At 35.8% G+C, this 18,707-nt stretch overlaps 1 protein-coding gene across 11 annotated transcripts in view; it reads left to right on the forward strand.

Moving 5' to 3' along the window:
• Window positions 1-18,707, forward strand: part of LOC147834363 (uncharacterized) — a 332,733-nt gene that overhangs the window by 273,650 nt on the left and 40,376 nt on the right. For 4 of the 11 annotated variants that reach the window (XR_015503708.1, XR_015503710.1, XR_015503697.1 and 1 more), the window contains one exon: window positions 6,907-7,152. Coding sequence is in view for 2 of the 11 variants with exons in the window: in XM_087275624.1 (XP_087131750.1) it covers window positions 6,907-6,917 (11 nt within the window). In the remaining 9 variants the exon portion in view is untranslated. Of the gene's footprint in view, window positions 1-6,906; window positions 9,003-12,730; window positions 13,244-16,060; window positions 16,626-18,707 lie in introns of those variants that run through there. The other 7 variants (XR_015503705.1, XR_015503706.1, XM_087275624.1 and 4 more) reach the window with 4 other exon arrangements.

An 18,707-nucleotide genomic window follows, 5' to 3' on the forward strand; every position in this document is an offset into this window, starting at 1 on the left:
GCTGGATTAAGCTGGTCATTTTCCAGCCTGACCAGCTAAGACCAGGCTGGAAATGGCTGGAAACCAGCCTGGAAATGGCCAAAACCCCTCTAAAACCAGGCTGGTCAACCAGCTAAAACCACTAGAACTAAAACTAACTAGAACTAACTAGAAATTACCACTAAAACTAGCCTAGGCTGGTTTAAGCTGGATTTTTCAGCAGGTATATATATATATATATATATATATATATATATATATATATATATATATATATATATATATATATATATATATATATATATATATATATATATATATATAAATAAAATTAAAATCTTATCTTTAATAAATCTTATTTTAATTAATCCTTCGATAACCATATAACCTTTTGGTACAGACAGATTTCCAGTTTGTCACTGGAATCGTATGTTGTTAGCACACGATGTAACTGTATTCTGGTACTTAAATGATATCAATAATCAAATGTAAATAAATAACACACCATAGTCTTTGTTGTATAAAAATTAACACAATTAATCTTTTTTAAATCTATAAATGTAATAATTTCTTTCACACAAATGGTTTAAATTCTCTTGGAATCTTACAGGTCTTAAAAACAAAGCAAACAAGTGAATAAAAAAAAACGTTCATAATGACCATAATCCCACTCACATTACCTAAGGGATGAATAAACTAAAACTAAACTTAAGCTGAACTGCAGATTTAAACACTGCAATATCAACGCTGAAATGATGTATTATGCAAGCCTAGCCTGAAGTGTGCCTCTTTTCCAAGATTAGTGTTTTAGACTGAAGACTGAGCACCTTGTTGTCATTGGTACTGGTTTTACCGTGACCTCACTTCAGATTTGTGGCTGTAAACGCGGTGCTCTCTGCTTCATGTCACTGCATGAACACTCTATCTCTGCCCTAGAGCTGAGATGTGGGCTTTTGTCACAAATCGTAGGATTTCCTCGGTTAATCCTTCAAATGATTCATAATGTATTACTCATGCTGTAAAGTAAATGTTTCTCTCATTCTCAAACCGACTGTTCAAACCGTAATCTCTGGCTTTTACAGTCATGACTCTGCAAAACAATCAAATCCTGCACAATTCTCTGAAATCATACTGAAACTGCAGCGTTTAGGTCAAGAGTGTTTCTCAGACAAACCCCTTAAAACATAACAACATTTGATCAAGTTCATAATATTTATTTATTAAAAGAACATACACTCACTGGTCACTTTATTAGGTACACCTCACTAGTACCAGGTTGGACCCTTCGGAACCGCCTTAATCCTTCGTGGCGTAGATTCAACAAGGTACTGGAAATATTCCTCAGAGATTTTGCGCCATATTGACATGATAGCATCACACAGTTGCTGCAGATTTGTCGGCTGCACATCCATGATGCCATTGTTCCACCACATCCAAAAGGTGCTCTATTGGATTGAGATCTTGGGACTGTGGAGGCCAATTGAGTACAGTGAACTCATCGTCATGTTCAAGAAACCAGTCTGAGATGATGCACGCTTTATGACATGGAGTGTTATCCTGCTGGAAGTAGCCATGAGAAGATGGGTAGACTGTGCTCATATTTGGGCTGTGGTGTTGACACGATGCTCAGTTGGTACTAATGGGCCCAGAGTGTGCCAAGAAAACATCCCCCACACCATTACACCACCACCAGCCTGAACCACTGATACAAGCAGGATGGATCCATGCTTTCATGTTGTTGAGGCCAAATTCTGAGCCGAGTATCCGAATGTGTCAGCAGAAATGGAGACTCATCAGAGCAGCAACGTTTCTCCAATCTTCTATTGTCCAGTTTTGGTGAGTCTGTGTGAATTGTAGCCTCAGTTTCCTGTTCTTAGCTGACAGGAGTGGCACCCGGTGTGCTCTTCTGCTGCTGTAGCCCATCCGCCTCAAGGTTGGACGTGTTGTGTGTTCAGAGATGCTCTTCTGCAGAGCTCGGTTGTAGCGAGTGCTTATTTGAGTTACTGTTGCCTTTCTATCAGCTGGAACCAGTCTGGCCATTCTCCTCGGACCTCTGGCCTCATCAACAAGGCATTTGCGCCCACAGAACTGTCGCTCACTGGACCGTTCTTTGTAAACCCTAGAGATGGTTGTGCGAGAAAATCCCAGTAGATTAGCAGTTTCTGAAATACTTAGAGCAGCCCGTCTGGCACCAACAACTATACCACTTTCATACAGTCAGAACCTTATACCGGCCCATGCCTAAATCCATCTCGATTAAACTAAAAAGTTCTCCATTTATTTATTGCTGGGCATCCTGACCTGACCTATAATTTGTAATGTTAAATTAATATTATTGTAGACTGTAGTAATTGACTGCTATGATTTGTGTTATTCTTTAGTATGGGTTATAGGGTTTGTGAATGGATATATTTGAAAATTAAAAAAAAAAATGTATTTAAGCAAATTTATTACTTTTGTGTTTTTAAATGTATTAAATTTGAATAATTTTTGATAGAGCAAGTGAACATTTTTTTCTAACTGGGATATTCCGAAAAATAATCCTAGTTTCAGCAACTCGTGAACCCCCTGAATTGGGAAACCCTGTTTTTCTTCTTCTTTTCTGCCCTGTACGTGTGCACGTGTGCATGTGGCAGCAGTGCTGATGTTTATCCAGGCATAATTGGAGCGGCGCTCGATTCTGTTTTCCCCTAATCTCCTCTCTGGCATCTGCAGCTCCACATGCTCTGACCCTGATTAACCCGCTCTCGGACGGGACAGAAGCGCAGTAGTGTGTGTGTGCGTGTGTGTGTGTGTGTTTCACTAATCTGGACTGACACCAGCAGCAGGAACCATCAGTCCCCACACCGCCCCCTTTCATCCCCTCGGGTCCCCGCATGAGCCAGAAGACAAGCGGGGTTATTTCCAGAAATGGCCTCTAATTGCTTAAGTCTTAAATGATGTGTAATTGTCCTTTTTTTTCTTTTTTTTTTTTGCGAGGGGTTAAGGTAATAGAGGTAGGTGAGAAGTGAAAGACTCTAGTCTTCTCCAGCTGTTTAATAACAGGCCAAAGTGAGCAAACCACGGCCGCGAAGTTAGCCAGAGCTGGTGTTGGATGAATATTGGGTTGCTGAGAAGTTTATTTTTGTAAATGTCCAAAACAGTGCGGAGATTGTGAGGAAACGCGGATGGGCTTGGCGTCAGTATGTTTCCTCACCTCGCCGTGCTGGCAAACTCCACACAAAATCATTATGTTATAGAAACGTTACGTGTTCATTTATTAATATGAACTTAGCATATGTAGCGCTCCGAGGCGTGCGGAGGCGTGCTGCTCCAAATATCACGCTAATGCTGAGAAATAAATCAGATAATGATTGATATTGAATCCTACAGGTAAGAGGAAACAAACTTTCCAGCTTTTCAGTCTAAGCGTCATCCAGATCCAGAGACCAAAATTAACATTCGGCGAGAGCCAAATCCGAGTAAATAAAATGGAGGTACTCTTCAGTTGGCGGAATCCTTTATTATAGTTTGCAGTATTATAGATTCAAAGTTGATAAATAATTGCAAGCAAAAGCAGCTATTTTTATTGATTGTACTTATTGCAGACCTGTAGCCAGCCTGGTGAAAAGGCTGTTCTTTTTTCCTCAAAAAGTGGACCTTTTTGCAGATATCCGCCTCAGTTTCCATTTAGCTATGAGATTTAAATACTGCATTTTAGTGACATTTTAAGCAGTACTTTTCTTTTCTTTTCTTTTTTTTTTTGCTGGATTAGCTAGTCAGATGTCATCATAGCCACAGTTTTTGATGCACTGAAATTATTTCCTAAAATTTGCAGTAAAGAAAAATTTTAAAAAGACTTATTTTTTAAAATACAAATTTATTACATCATATATCATTAGGAAAAATAGGAATCTGTTAAAGTTTTAAAGCAAAAAAAAACCTGTTGCCTACTGTAATTTATTAGACAAAAATGAACTGGCCAGCACATTAAACTGTCCTCACTCACAATTTGGCCATTTCAATAAAAAATAATAATTAAAACATAATAATAATAATAATAATAATAATAATAATAATAATAATTAATAATAATAATAAAACAATAACAATGAATTCCTCAGAGTTTTTCTAGCCTTTTTGGTAAAAAAAAAAAGTATAAAAATATCTTCAAATTATTTTAACATGGTTTACTTTTGGTGCTTCACACCTTTTTATTGCTCATTTTTATTTTAGGAATAAAGTCCAACATTTAGAATTAAAGTTACCTGTAAAATGTTTTCTTGCTAGTACTACACTATAAGTAGTTATACTGTGGTGTCCCACTGCAGCAACAGCCGGCAGATGATCCGTGTGGTCTTAAAGCCTTGTTCGATGGATTATTTTCATTATTTATAATGGCAAAGCAGTCAAAATAGAACAAATGAGCTCATGTATGGGACAAATTCTGGACCCTTTGGCCGTGGGGGGTGGTTCGTTTGAACCCCCCCTGGCTACAGGCATGTATTGTGTTACTTTAAAAGTACAATGCACACATTCATTTTAATGATACTGTATTTGTAGTGCAGTACTTGCAAGTCCAAAAAAATCTATTGTCACAATAATCAATATATGGAGTTATCGCACAACACATGGACATGAGCTCAATCCTTTTTGGTGATGCTGATTGTGCAACATCTCTGTCTCTGTTGGAGGTGTCAGTGTCAGTATGGTTAAAAAACACTACAGAATTTACTTTAATACTATAATAGAATTTACTATAATCACTAAAATATATTTTCATGTGGGTGTCTGACAGCTAAAAATAGATCCGGTAGCAGATATCGCAGCCTCGGTTACTCTTTACCTTTTGGTTAGCATTTAGGCAGGCCTATTATTTTTTTTATTAGAAATGTTGTATAAAGCATAATTCATACACAGGCATAAAAGGCAAGGTTTTAAGGTTTGTTCGGTTACGTATTGGCTTTTGCAAGCAAAAACAATTGTATAATATTATTTATATGTATGAAAAATAGCACTATCACGTATGAAAACAATATATACAAACATATATATTTTTTATTTTATTAAGACAAAATGCAAAAATGCACGAAAAGGACAAATGTAAAAAACAAAATAATAATAAATGTTTTCAATTTACTGCAGCAGTCAACATTTAAAGTGGATCAAAATATTGCTATTGTATAATTAAGTAATAAAATAAATTAAATAATTAGTGCTGGACAGATTAATTGCATCCAAAAATAAAAGTTTGTTTTGATTTAGTAATTTAAGTGTATGTACTGTTTATTTATTCATATCATTATTTAAATCATTATTATTAATTATTTGTATAGAATTACACACATGCCTTCATATACTTAGGAAAAAAGGTTTTGTATTTAGATATAAATATATGTTATTTAAATATCTGCAAAAATACGAGTGTCAAAGTGTGAATCATCTCAGACTGGTTTCTTGAACATGACAATGAGTTCAGTGTACTCAAATGGCCTCCACAGACACCAGATCTCAATCCAATAGAGCACCTTTTGGATGTGGTGGAACAATGGCATCATGGATGTGCAGCCGACAAATCTGCAGCAACTGTGTGATGCTATCATGACAATATGGCGCAAAATCTCTGAGGAATATTTCCAGTAGCTTGTTGAATCTACTCCACAGAGGATTAAGGCAGTTCTGAAGGCAAAAGGGGGTCCAACCCGATACTAGTAAGTGGCCGGTGAGTATATATAATACACATGCATATCTAATGCCAAAACAAACTTTTATTGCGAATGCGGCTATTCGCAATTACTTTTTGCCCAGCTCTGAAAATTATAAATGGATAATTAGTTAAAATAATTACATTTATGTAATGCATAACCTATAATCATCAGGAACGCCATTTCTATAGATTGTTTTAAAAAGATTCTTAAGACACAAATTTTCGCAAAGTATTTAATTTGTGATCATCACTGTCACTTTAATGCAATTTTGCTTATTCATTGGTCTTTATTGTTGTATTATTGCTGTCTGACCTCTGGGGCGAGGCAGTGGCGCAGTAGGTAGTGCTGTCGCCTCTCAGCAAGAAGGTCGCTGGTTCGAACCTCAGCTCAGTTAGTGTTTCTGTGTGGAGTTTGCATGTTCTCCCTGCCTTCGCGTGGGTTTCCTCCGGGTGCTCCGGTTTCCCCCACAGTCCAAAGACATGCGGTACAGCTGAATTGGGTAGGTTAAATTGTCCGTAGTGTATGAGTGTGTGTTTGAATGTGTGTGTGGATGTTTCCCAGAGATGGGTTGCGGCTGGAAGGGCTTCCGCTGCGTAAAAACTTGCTGGGTAAGTTCTGAAGGCAAAAGGGGGTCCAACCCGATACTAGTAAGTGGCCGGTGAGTATATATAATACACATGCTTATCTAATGCCAAAACAAACTGGGTAAGTTGGCGGTTCATTCCGCTGTGGCGACCCCGGATTAATAAAGGGACTAAGCTGACAAGAAAATGAATGAATGTCTGACCTCTGGCTTCTTACTGGGATTTTATGCAAGCTTGTAATTCTCTGCATTTTTTTATTTGTTATTGTATATCTTGTAGCGATTTAAATTTAAGAAAAGCGCATCATAAAAGTTATTATTATTAATTATAGTGTATTTTCTTATTTAAAAAAAACAGTTTAATACACATTTTTCTTTTAAAGACACCTTATATAAAAGATTTTGATCCACATTAAATCCCCTTCTACTATAGACACCAACCAACAACAATCTCCTTCTCAACATGTATTTACAGTATAAGTCAGAGCACAACATGTGTAAAAGTCATCAGCAACCATACATGAAACTGATAATAGCCACTCAGCTGGTGCAGCTCTCCTTTTGAGCGTTTCTCTTCTGAATCTCCCTCATCTCTCCATCTTTTCCTCCATTTGGATGCGCTTGCTGGTCTCTAATCCGTTTTTCCCTTGGCTCCAGGCGACAGGTGAAGCGTCCAAGTGCGTTTCAGGGATGGTTGCCTGTTATTGCTCAGCGGAGGAAGGCATGGGAATCTCGGCGCTGTCGTCTGCTTCTGGCTTTTTAGTGCTGCTTATTGATTTTCCAGTCTTCAGGCCAGACGCTGTGGTTTTCTCCAGCCGCAGGACTGGAGTTTGCGGTGCAGAAGCCGACTGCGCGCCTTGCTACGGGTCAATGTGCTTCTCCTCGCCAGCCCTGTCAGACAAGGTACATTTTTTGCAATCAGAGAGTGTATATTTACCATCATTATCAATGCATTTACCTGTGATTGCATACAATGCATGAATGCAGATGGACAGGTTTTAATTTAGTCTCAGATGGTTTGGGTTTGCTCTACGTTTGGCCCATCATTCAGTGCTTTTTTCCCCTCAGGCTTGTGCTCCTCATTATTGAACAACCATAGTAGCATTTTTTGTTTATTCAGAATCTTATTATCATCACTATCTTTCAAATTTTATATACTGCGATATGAATATAATGTCACCAGATGGCTTAATTTAAAAAAGAAATCATTGATTAGGGTGATTTTGAAAGGGTGTGAATACTGTATAAAATAAATAAATAAATTGCAAAACAAAACAAAAAAGTAAAATAAACAGCTTTTTTAGCTTTTTTTCAGGTTTTCTGGAGAGTCAAACAGTAATCAGGTACTGAAATTGAGTAATGAAATGTAAAATAATTCACCATTGAAGCTACAAATAAGCTTTTTTTGCACCCGAATGCTTTAAACTCTCTTGAAATGTCTTTAAAACACATGCACATGATAACGTTTCTCTCTGTTCTGGCTATACTTTGCTCCACATTGCACTGTAACTGTTGTGCTGATCAACTATAATCTCAATGAAACATTTTAATATCGTGTGATGTGACTATTGCAGACACACATTGCGATATCAATGGTAAAACAATATATTGTGCAGCCCTAATTACTACTAAGATACGATATCGATGTTTGAGACTGTGGGGAAACGTGCTGCAAGAGATTGGCTGTTTAAAGGGAATGAATCGGCCATATTAAAACAGATCTTTTCATTTTTTTCAACTTATCAGGCTTGTTGAGAGATTGTTTTACTTTATATCAATGCGTTTACCTGTGATTGCATACAATGCATGAATGCAGATGGACAGGTTTTAATTTAGTCTCGGATGGTTTGGGTTTGCTCTACGTTTGGCCCATCATTCAGTGCTTTTTTCCCCTCAGGCTTGTGCTCCTCATTATTGAACAACCATAGTAGTGTTTTTTTGTTCATTCAGAAACATTTCTTATTATTACTACTAGGGATCCACAATATTAAAAAAATCTTTAAAATTTGTATAAACTGCAATATGAATAAAATGTCACCAGATGGCTTGAATAGCTCAATTAAATAAAGAAATCATTGATTAGGGTGATTTTGAAAGGGTGTGAATCATGAATAAAAAATAAATAAATTGCAAAACAAAAAAGTAAAATAAACAGCTTTATGGTTTTCTGGAGAGTGGAACAGTAATCAGGTACTGAAATTGATGAAATGTAAAATAATTCACTATTGAAGCTACAAATAAGCTTTTTTTTGGCACCTGAATGCTTTAAACTCTCTTGAAAATGTCTTTTAAACATGCAAATGATAACGTTTCTCTCTGTTTCTGGGCATACTTTGCTCCACATTGCACTGTAACTGTTGTGCTGATCAACTATAATCTCAATGAAACATTTTAATATCGTGTGATGTGACTATTGCAGACACACATTGCGATATTGATGGTGAAACAATATATTGTGCAGCCCTAATTACTACTAAGATACGATATCGATGTTCGATACTGTGGGGAACCGTGCTGCATGAGATCGGCTGTTTAAAGGGAATGAATCGGCCATATTTAAAAAAAAAATCCTTTTCATTTTTTGCACCCCCCCTCCCTACCCCCCATTTTTTTTTTACTTTATATCAATGCGTTTACCTGTGATTGGATACAATGCATAAACCAGATGAACAGGTTTTAATCTAGTCTCAGATGGTTTGGGTTTGCTCTACGTTTGGCCCATCATTCAGTGCTTTTTTCCCCCTCAGGCTTGTGCTCCTCATTATTGAACACCTATAGTAGTGTTTTGTGTTCATTTAGAAACATTTCACTATCACTACTAGGGATCGACAATATTGGAAAAATCTGACATTGCGATATTTAGTTTTTCTGCAATTTTTTACATATTGCAATATGGGTAAAATGTCACCCGATGGCTTGAATAGCTCAATTTGGAAAGAATTCAATGATTAAGGTGATTTTGTAAGGGTGTAATTATGTCTAAAAAAATAAATAAATTGGAAGCAAAAATTATTAAAATAGAGCAACAAAAAACGTCAAATAAACAGCTTTATGGGTTTCTGGAGAGTCAAACAGTAATCAGGTACTGAAAATGAACAATGAAATGTAAAATAATTCACCATTAACGCTACAAATGTACTTTTTTATTGCACCTGAGTGCTTTAAACTCTCTTGAAATGTCTTTAAAACACATGCAAATGATTCTTAGATATTTCTTGGATTCTTAAATTGTTTTTTTTTTCACCTTAAGAAGAAATGAATAGTTTTTTTCCCCTTAAAACAAGCTAAATTATCTGCCAGTGCGCTAAGTAAAATAATCTTGTTTTCATTTTGAAATGTAGATATTTGGACTATAAACGAGACAAAAACTCTAAGTAGGCGTATTAATTCTCTATAAACACATAACTCTTTGTTAAACCTCTAAACATAATTGTTTAAAATTCTCTTGAACTGTTCAGTCACAGGTCTTTAACTTTACACAAACTCTACAAATCACTAGTGTTCTGTGCCTGTCAATAAACTATATTTCAGACTCAACATTGCATGTCTTGCAATGTGACTATTGCAGATGCACAGGTTGCAATACCGATGCTGAAACGAAATATTGTGCAGCCCTACAGTATAAACTAATAAACCACCAATGTCTTAATAATAAGCCACTATTTAATAGTGAGAGTTGTTCCTTGAACTGAAGTGTAAATAAGCAAGCAAATAAATAATTATACAATCAAGTAAAGTGTTGATAAAATCCAAAATATTTTTCATGATCAGTTAAAATGTGATCATGTTACTGAAGGCTAGAACAATGATGCTGTAAATTCAGCTTTACATGATGGGGATAAATCTTATTTATTGTGCTCAAAATAAATAAATAAATAAATAAATAAATAAAAAAAATTCTCACATTACTAATGCTCTCCCTCTTAGACTTTACACACCTGAAACTTGCCTACAGCACTATTCATTGTTGCTCTTATAGTTGTGTAAATTGCTTCCTTGTCCTCATTTGTAAGTCGCTTTGGATAAAAGCATCTGCTAAATGACTAAATGTAAATGTATTTTAAACCATATTCAAGTGGGAAACGGTCAATCAGAATTAAAATAATACGTTTTCACTGTGATTTTAATCAATTAAATGCACCCTTTGGTGAGCACAAATGAGTTGTAATTAAATTAATGAATACATTTTCCTGCTCGCCAACAGCTCAGACGAGCAATTTTTGCAATCAGAGAGTGTATATTTATTTACCATCATTTTCAATGCATTTCCCCCCGTGATTGGATACAATGCATGGCCGCAGATGGACAAAGAGAGTCGTGGTGTTCCTGCTTTAAATCAAGAGCCCTGACGTCTCTTTTGGAGGCTAATTAGAGGCGAATGGCCGCCTGTGATTGTAGGAAGTGCTGAAGGACGCAGGCTGATCTGATCAATCTGAGCTCCTGACAGGCTGTTCCTCTGGATCCTGATCCGTCATTCGGGACACTCGACGGAGCACGAACACTGCATTCAGCTCCAGCACAGTGATAAGGATTAGTTAGCGATTATTGCCGATGCACATCATCGGCTGCTTTGATATCTAGTCTCAGATGTTGACAGTTTGGGTTTCCTCTACATTCGGCTCGTCCTTCAGTGCTTTTCCTTAGGCTTGTGCTCCTTATCAGGACACAAGCTTTAGGTTTGGTAGTTCATTTTTTAGAGTGGGTTTAAAGGTCAGGAAATTACAATTATTAATGTCAAACAGGCTGTTTTTGCCTGATTGACAGCTACGCTCTCAGAAATAAAGGTATGCAAGCTGTCACTGGGGTGGTATCATTTTTAAAAAGTACAGATTTGTACCTAAAAGATCTATATTAATACCTCAAGGGTGCATATTGGTACTTGAAAAGTACAAAAGTGTTCCCCTTAAAATTTTCAGGTACTAATATACACTGAAAAAAATGATGTCTACAAAACTGTTGCAAACAATTTATTTGTGTTGAATTTAAACAAACAAATTAAGTTTAATAAAATTCAACTTAATTTGTTTGTTTAAATTCAGCCCAAATAAATAGTTTACAGCTACTTTATGTAAATTTTTTTAAAGTAAATCCAAGGAATCATCTCTGAATAACTTTTTTTCAGTGTATACAATTGAGGTACCAATATGGACCCTTTAAGTACAAAAGTGTACCTTTTAATAAAAGTACCACCCAGTGACAGCTTGCACACCTTTACCTCTGAGAGTGTATAGTCTGTTTTTGGCATTAACAATGATCAATACTACTAATTATTAATACTACAACTTAAAAAAAAAATAAGTTAAATTTAACTTAATAATACTACAAATTACTACACAACAAAATATACTGCAGTATGCAATGCATTATTACCTAAAAATTAAGTGAAGTTTCACAAACTAATTTCGAGAGGAGCACATGATATGATTGACTGCAGCTGGCCACCCATCTGCAATCATTAGTTAGCCAATCAGATTAATCAAAACTCACTATAAGTAACCTAGCTAGAACTACTCCATTATCTTAGTTTTCCGAAGAAACCCCTCATCCACCCCTTCTCCTCCTTTCCTCCTTTACCACAGGGAACTCTTGAGAACCACCTGATCTCGTACTCCCCTTACTTGCTCTATTGACCAGGCGCGAGCCCTGGGCTCAACCACCTCCGAGCTCAGGGTTCTCTCCTGGGACAGCATGCCAAACCTGCTAACATTTGTCAAAAAATATCTAAGTGTGAACTCTTGAAACAAAAATGGGTCACACTTTACAATAAGGTTGTGTTAGTTAATGCATTTACTAATGTAAACTAGTACATTGTGTACAGCATTTATTAACCAAAGCTCTGCATCTACGAATGCATTGTTAACATTAGTTAATAGGGCTGCACAATATATAGTTTCAGCATCGATATCGCCAAGTGCGCATTCGATATATAAGATTCGATATGATTTTTTTACTCTTATATCATCCGCCACCATAACAGAGTAAAAAACAAAGTGTCATTTGCGTGTGTTTTTAAGGACTGTGACTGTGGGAGAGTTCAGAAGAGCTTAAAGCATCAAGGCACAAGAACCTGTATAATTTGTAACTTAAATAAATGTAAATTTTATAGAAATATTAATATGATACTAACAATAGTGTTATTTTCAATGTCTTTGTGTAGTATTAGGACTGTAAAGCACTGGTTGTTTTATCTGTATCTTTGCTCATATTTGACGTATTTATCAATGCTTGACATTTGTTGTGGTTTATATCCCCTCTAGAATCACCATAATTTAACCTCCTAGGGCAGGGGTGGCCAATCCTGTTCCTGGAGAGCCACCTTCCTGCAGATTTCAGTTGCTACCCATATCAAACACACCTGAACCAATTAATTAGGACCTGAACATCACGTGATAATTAAAGGCAGGTGTGTTTGATATGGGCTGCAACTGAAATCTGCAGGAAGGTGGCTCTTCAGGAACAGGGTTGGCCACCCCTGTCCTAGGGCTTAGTGGCCACATATGTGTACAGCACATTTGAGCTCTTAAGTGGCTGTTTAAAATACTCTGAATGTTTTATATTTTGTGACAGACATACAGTGTCATCCTGTAACTGTTTTGCAGCATATGAAATGTCCCAAACACTGTTTTTAACAGTCCAATATGGGCAAAACATGTTTTTTTTTTTTACTTTCTGATTGTCAAAACGTAAAAAAAAAAAATGTATGTTATATGTGCATCACAAAACAATCAGGGAAAAGTGTTTCATGTAAATTCAGACCACGAGTGCACATATATGGACATCATTTTCTCTAAAAGTACATCATATCAAAAGATGATTCCTACTGTAGGTTTTATTCTAATTAGGTTCCAATCAGCCCAAATAGCATGTTAAAAACACCTTGGGCCTCAAGAGGTTAATGAATTATTTTCATTTAGAGCTGTTAAAGCAGTCTGTTTAATTTGTATTTATATTGACAAATACTGTAATAAATGTATTGTTCATTTGTGTTTGTAAATGCATTATTTAATTCAACTTTTTTTGTAATCCAAAAATGTATTTATCCTAAGATCAGGCCCGGATTGGCTGATCGGGAGGACCGGGAGAATTCCCGGTGGGCCAGTCCGTTTTTTTGGCCACGAGGGCCGGTGTCCCTAGCTCCAGCATCTGTTGCTCTCAGCCATCACACTTTTTAAATTAATTAATTTATTTACTGGACCACAGTCTTCTTATTCATTATTTTACCGCAGCTCGGCTGTTTTAATCTATTTTCTCGCAGCCTCGTGAGCAAGATGCAGCCTGCAGGTTAATGATGATATAACTCAGATGAGTCACCTCTCAATGTACAGCTGTTGTGGTCCAGTGGTTAGCATGTCGCTGACCCGGGTTTGATCCTCATCTGAGTAATTAATTTTTTTCATTTTTATTGTTAAGACATATAATACTGTTAGGGTTGTTGAACATTTGAAGTTGTAAAGCAGCTGTTTTCTCAAAAAAAGACGTGATAGTGTAATTAGAAACTGAATTGGAAATGACCTTATTTCAATTTAGTCAGTCGTGAACTGAGGTGGGCCGCTCTGAGGCTTGAAACTCCAGGGCTGAAAAGAAGTCAATAATAGTACAATATAAGTTCAACAAACTTTGATTCAGCTTTAAAATTTAAGGCAACCAGATTTTTTAAAAAAAATTTCTTTAAATATTGTTTTTTGACATCATAAATAATGCATCTATGAGCTTGATGAGTTTATATATTGTTTATTTTTTCTTATGTAAACAAAAAAAAATGTACATAGCATTTATGGATCTGAATAATATTTTAATGGTCTTTTTTTTCTGGCCCTGCCTAAGATGCAAGTACTTATAAACAGCTAATGTCTTGATACAGGTGACAAGTCACTATTTAATAGTGAGAATTGGTCGGTTTAATGTACTATCACTTAGAAATTGAACAAAAATATATATTATCCTACAGGAAAATGTCCTGAATTGCCTACTACTACCCCATTTGACTTTGAATTTACTACAGCACTGTTAGAAATGTACGCTGTAACTTTTTCTTAAGGGCCGAAAAACAAACTTGACACACATTTTTTTTTTTTTGGTGGGGCCAGTGAAAATGTTAGCAGAGCAAGCAGAAATCTACCATCTGTAGACAAAATCTTTTGCGCTGAACCCTGTACTTGTTTTTTTTCTAAAGTAAGGTCAACTAATTCCTTTTTACTTTACAAGATTTATTGCATTATGAGAAATCAATTCCTCAGATATTACTTCATTACTCATACTTGAAATTATACACACTTAAAAAAGCCAGTTTGCCTCAGCACGTAGAATACAAACAAACCCAACTATAGGGTATTACATAAGGTAAACAATTAAACTGAAAACCCAATCAATTTAGCATATCAATACTTTATTTTCTTTGGTATGACAATCCAGCATTTTAATTTATTTTTTGTCCTCAAACATGATGAATGAATTTATTGGACTGCAATATCCCCAGGTTTTTCCAGACACAAACACCGGCCTGAGCCTATAAAACAGTGTAATGTTCTGCTATCGCTATACGCAGCATTTTTAATGTTTTATTTGTTTGCCTTGAGAATTCCTGGCAAATGTTGAGGACTGTGGATGATGACAGGCCGTTCGCGGAGAGATTTCTCCCGTACATCAACAGCTGCACATCTGAATACGTGCTGGGCTCACGTGGAGACCAGTGCTGACAGAAACATGCTGTCATGAGCACTTTATTACAGCTCTGAGGGCCAAAAGGTCACCCGCAATCTCAGCTTCATTTGTTTGTGGATGGAAGCCATAATTTCACTGCACTTAATTGCTGGATCTGATTGAGGGTTTGCATTACACCGACATTAGGAAGAGTCAACCATTATGAAAAAAACAAATATGAGAATATAAATATCACATTTTATTACATAATATGGTATACTAGTGGTAAATGCTACATGGTATAAGTTTAAGTCAGAATTATTAGCCCCCTTTTGATTTTGATTTTCTTTTTAAAATATTTCCCAAATTATTTTTAACAGAGCAATGAAATTTTCACAGTATGTCTGATAATATTTTTTCTTCTGGGGAAAGTCTTATTTGTTTTATTTCGGCTAGAATAAAAGCAGTTTTAAATTAAAAAAAAAAACATTTTTAGGACAAAATTATTAGCCCCTTTAAGCAAATTTTTTTTCGACAGTCTACAGAACAAACCAGCAGTATACAATAACTTGCCTAATTACCCTAACCTGCCTAGTTCACCTTGTTAAGCCTTTAAATGTCACTTTAAGCTGTATAGAAGTGTATTGAAAAACATCTAGTCTAATATTATTTACTGTCATCATGGAAAACATAAAATAAATCAGTCATTAGAAATAAGTTTTTAAAACTATTATGCTTAGAAATGTGCTAAAACAATCTTCCCAGAACTGAACAGAAATTGGGGGAAAAAGTAAACAGGGGCGGCAATAATTCAGGGGGGCTAGTAATTCTGACTTCAACTGTGTATATATATATATATATATATATATATACAGTTCCACATTTTTTTATCTATATTAATAACATTTTAAAATGTATATTAATTGCAGTACAATTTTAAGTATTGTTTGACTCAACTGAACGTTTTTGTTTAATATAATGTAATGTAAATTGACTTTATTTGTATTTAGTTGTATAACTAAAGAACATATAATTCAATACTTTTCTGTATGCAAGTAAAGGCATTATTTAACCCTGGCTCATTCTGATTACATACCCCTATATACATTTCTGGAGGCTCCAAATTTGTCCCAGAAGGTACTTTTTTTTTTGTTTTGTTTTTCCCCCGCAGGTTCACTGGAGGCTGCTGTGTACGCTTTATCAGATGTCAAATTTTTCTTCTGAGTGCCATTTGCGTCTGCTGTCCTCACGAAATCCACCAGAGGCGGCTAACGACTGACTGATTGATATCCCCACTTCCCTAAACCCGACTAACGGTGTTTTTAAAAACAATCCAGAAAAAAAAAGCCCTCATGGTAGCTTGTTATTTACTTGCTTATTTTATGTCTTACCTACATATGTCTGGCTACATAATTTGCACTCTCCAGAAAAGAATACAGGGGTACGTTTTCAGAATGAGCCCATGTTGAAATTATCACATACTTGCCAATATATGAAAACAAGTCTCTTTAACAGTATCTTTTTTGCCTATACATTACGTTTATATGTAATTTACTGATTATTCATGCCTTAAAGGTGCAGCAGACGATTGTCTTAGGAAACATGTATTGTTGTGCTGTTGTGCTGGTTGAAAGTCTCTTCACATCTAAATAGTATTGATTAAAGTAAGTGATCTAAATGTGTTTATATGTATTTATTTTTATATTCTGAGTGAGGCATAAAACTAAAAAGATTTCATCCAATTGAGTCAGGCCATCTCTCATAACTCCGATAAGCAGCTCAGACTGTCTGTCAGCAAATGCAGATCTGAACAAATGTGCAGCTGTTTGTACACAGCTCTGCTGTTTTTGCATTGCGCGTTTATGAGGAGAGAGTGCGGTAAAAACCTGCTGAATCAAAACTTTTTAAAAGCCTTATTCAATATTGGAGTTACCTTTGCACGCTGGAGAAAGGACGACACCATGGCTGAAGGATTTCTCTTAGACAGGTAATGTTCTGTTTTATAACTATTTTAGCTTCACGCAAAGCTGATGTTGTTGTGACAAATGGGTTATATCTGCACAGATTGATGTGACTATTGATGCTGTAAATGGACCGTATAAAGCTAATAATATAATATATAATTACTATTATAAAATAGTCAGTTTTATAAGGTCCATTTACAGCATCAATAATGTAGATCTTTTTTTTGTTTAACAACAAACAAGAAAATAGCGCTATTCCGCCGAGCCAGCTTTACTGAGGTGAATATGATGTTATATTCACATCACATTTGTTCATTTTTGAACAATGATGACTCGTGACGCTGTCCTTAAATTGTTTACCATGCTACTCTGAATATTCGTTCTAAAATAGCATGTCAGTTTGGCTTAGTACTGAATGTAATTCCTGCACGACGACGGACAAGCACTAGTCTCTTTTAACACGAGAGAGGGTTGTGACATCTTTAAGGTGCACATGCTCCTGTTTCAGGAGGCGTGACTCTGGATGGCAGGGGAGGGACTGTAATTCAGAGATTTAGGCTAATGATTTATGCTATGCTAAGCCATTGTGGAAGATCACCTACTGCACCTTTAAGAATTGTTTATATAATGCTTTAAGTCCAACTTAGGAAACTTTGGCAAAATGTATGTATGTGTTTACTTCGCATAAGGCAAATTTGGATGCTTTAAATCTTTTGAGTTAATTCAGATTTGCTGTCGAGTGCTTCATCACGTGCATATTTTAATCATCTATTGCTTTAGTTTGCAGTTATTTAAGAAACGGAAAAAAGTGCTTCTGTGAAATAGTTCAAAAAGCTAATTAAGAGGCTCTAAATGTAGCATGAATCCAGCTGGATGTTTGGAGGGGAAAGTTGGCCTTAAACGGTTTGTTGACAAACAGGAGCGGCGGGTCAGAAAAACACAGGCAGATTGAGAGTGGGCTGAGCGGGTTTCATCAGCTGCACTCCAGCACAAACACGCACGCGTGTGGTCGATGCTAAACATGTCAGCGCTGGACACTGGTGCGGCTCAGTGAGTGTCAGCTGAGGCCTGCAGTTCCACTGCTAATGCTAAAGCTGCACTAATACAAACTTGCAGATATTTACCATACACAACCAACTGAGATGTGAATTTTCTTTTCTTTTAACTCCTCTGTTTCATTTACATTGTTTTAATAATTTTGATTAATTAAGGGTGTAGCCACTTGAGTGACAGCTAGATCTTGCTGGTCACCTCAGCTGATGAACTTGGCATATATTTTTAGTTTTATGTGGCTTAACACAGACACTTATCAGAAAATATTGAATGCTGTGCACTTAGTGTCTACAAAGCAGTGAAGCCTCCATTTTCTAGGTGAGTAAAATATGTATTTGTATTTGTTTTATTTAAGACAATTAATTGTTGGCTATACAATCCCTGGCAAGAAAGAAGGAAGGAAGGAAGGAAGAAAAGAAGACTGCCTGCCTGCCTGTTGGACCAAATACATACATACATGCATAAATACTTACATAAAAATATTTACATAAATAAATACATACTTTAATAAGAACAAATGCATACAGAAAAAAATACATGCAAAAATACATACATAAATACTTCCAAAAATACATACACATATAAAAATAAAAACATATATAAATAAATACATACACAAATAAATACATACAAATACATAAAAAATACATACATAAATACATAAAAAAAAATATGTACAAAAATACATACATAAAAACATACATCCATAAAAAGATATACAAATAAATACATGCAAAAATACATGAATAAATGCATACATAAAAACATACATACAAAAATAAATAAATGCATAAATACATA

Source organism: Danio rerio, chromosome 12, assembly GCF_052040795.2.
Source record: "Danio rerio strain M-AB ecotype USA chromosome 12, GRCz13ab, whole genome shotgun sequence".
Classification (NCBI taxonomy): domain Eukaryota; kingdom Metazoa; phylum Chordata; class Actinopteri; order Cypriniformes; family Danionidae; genus Danio; species Danio rerio.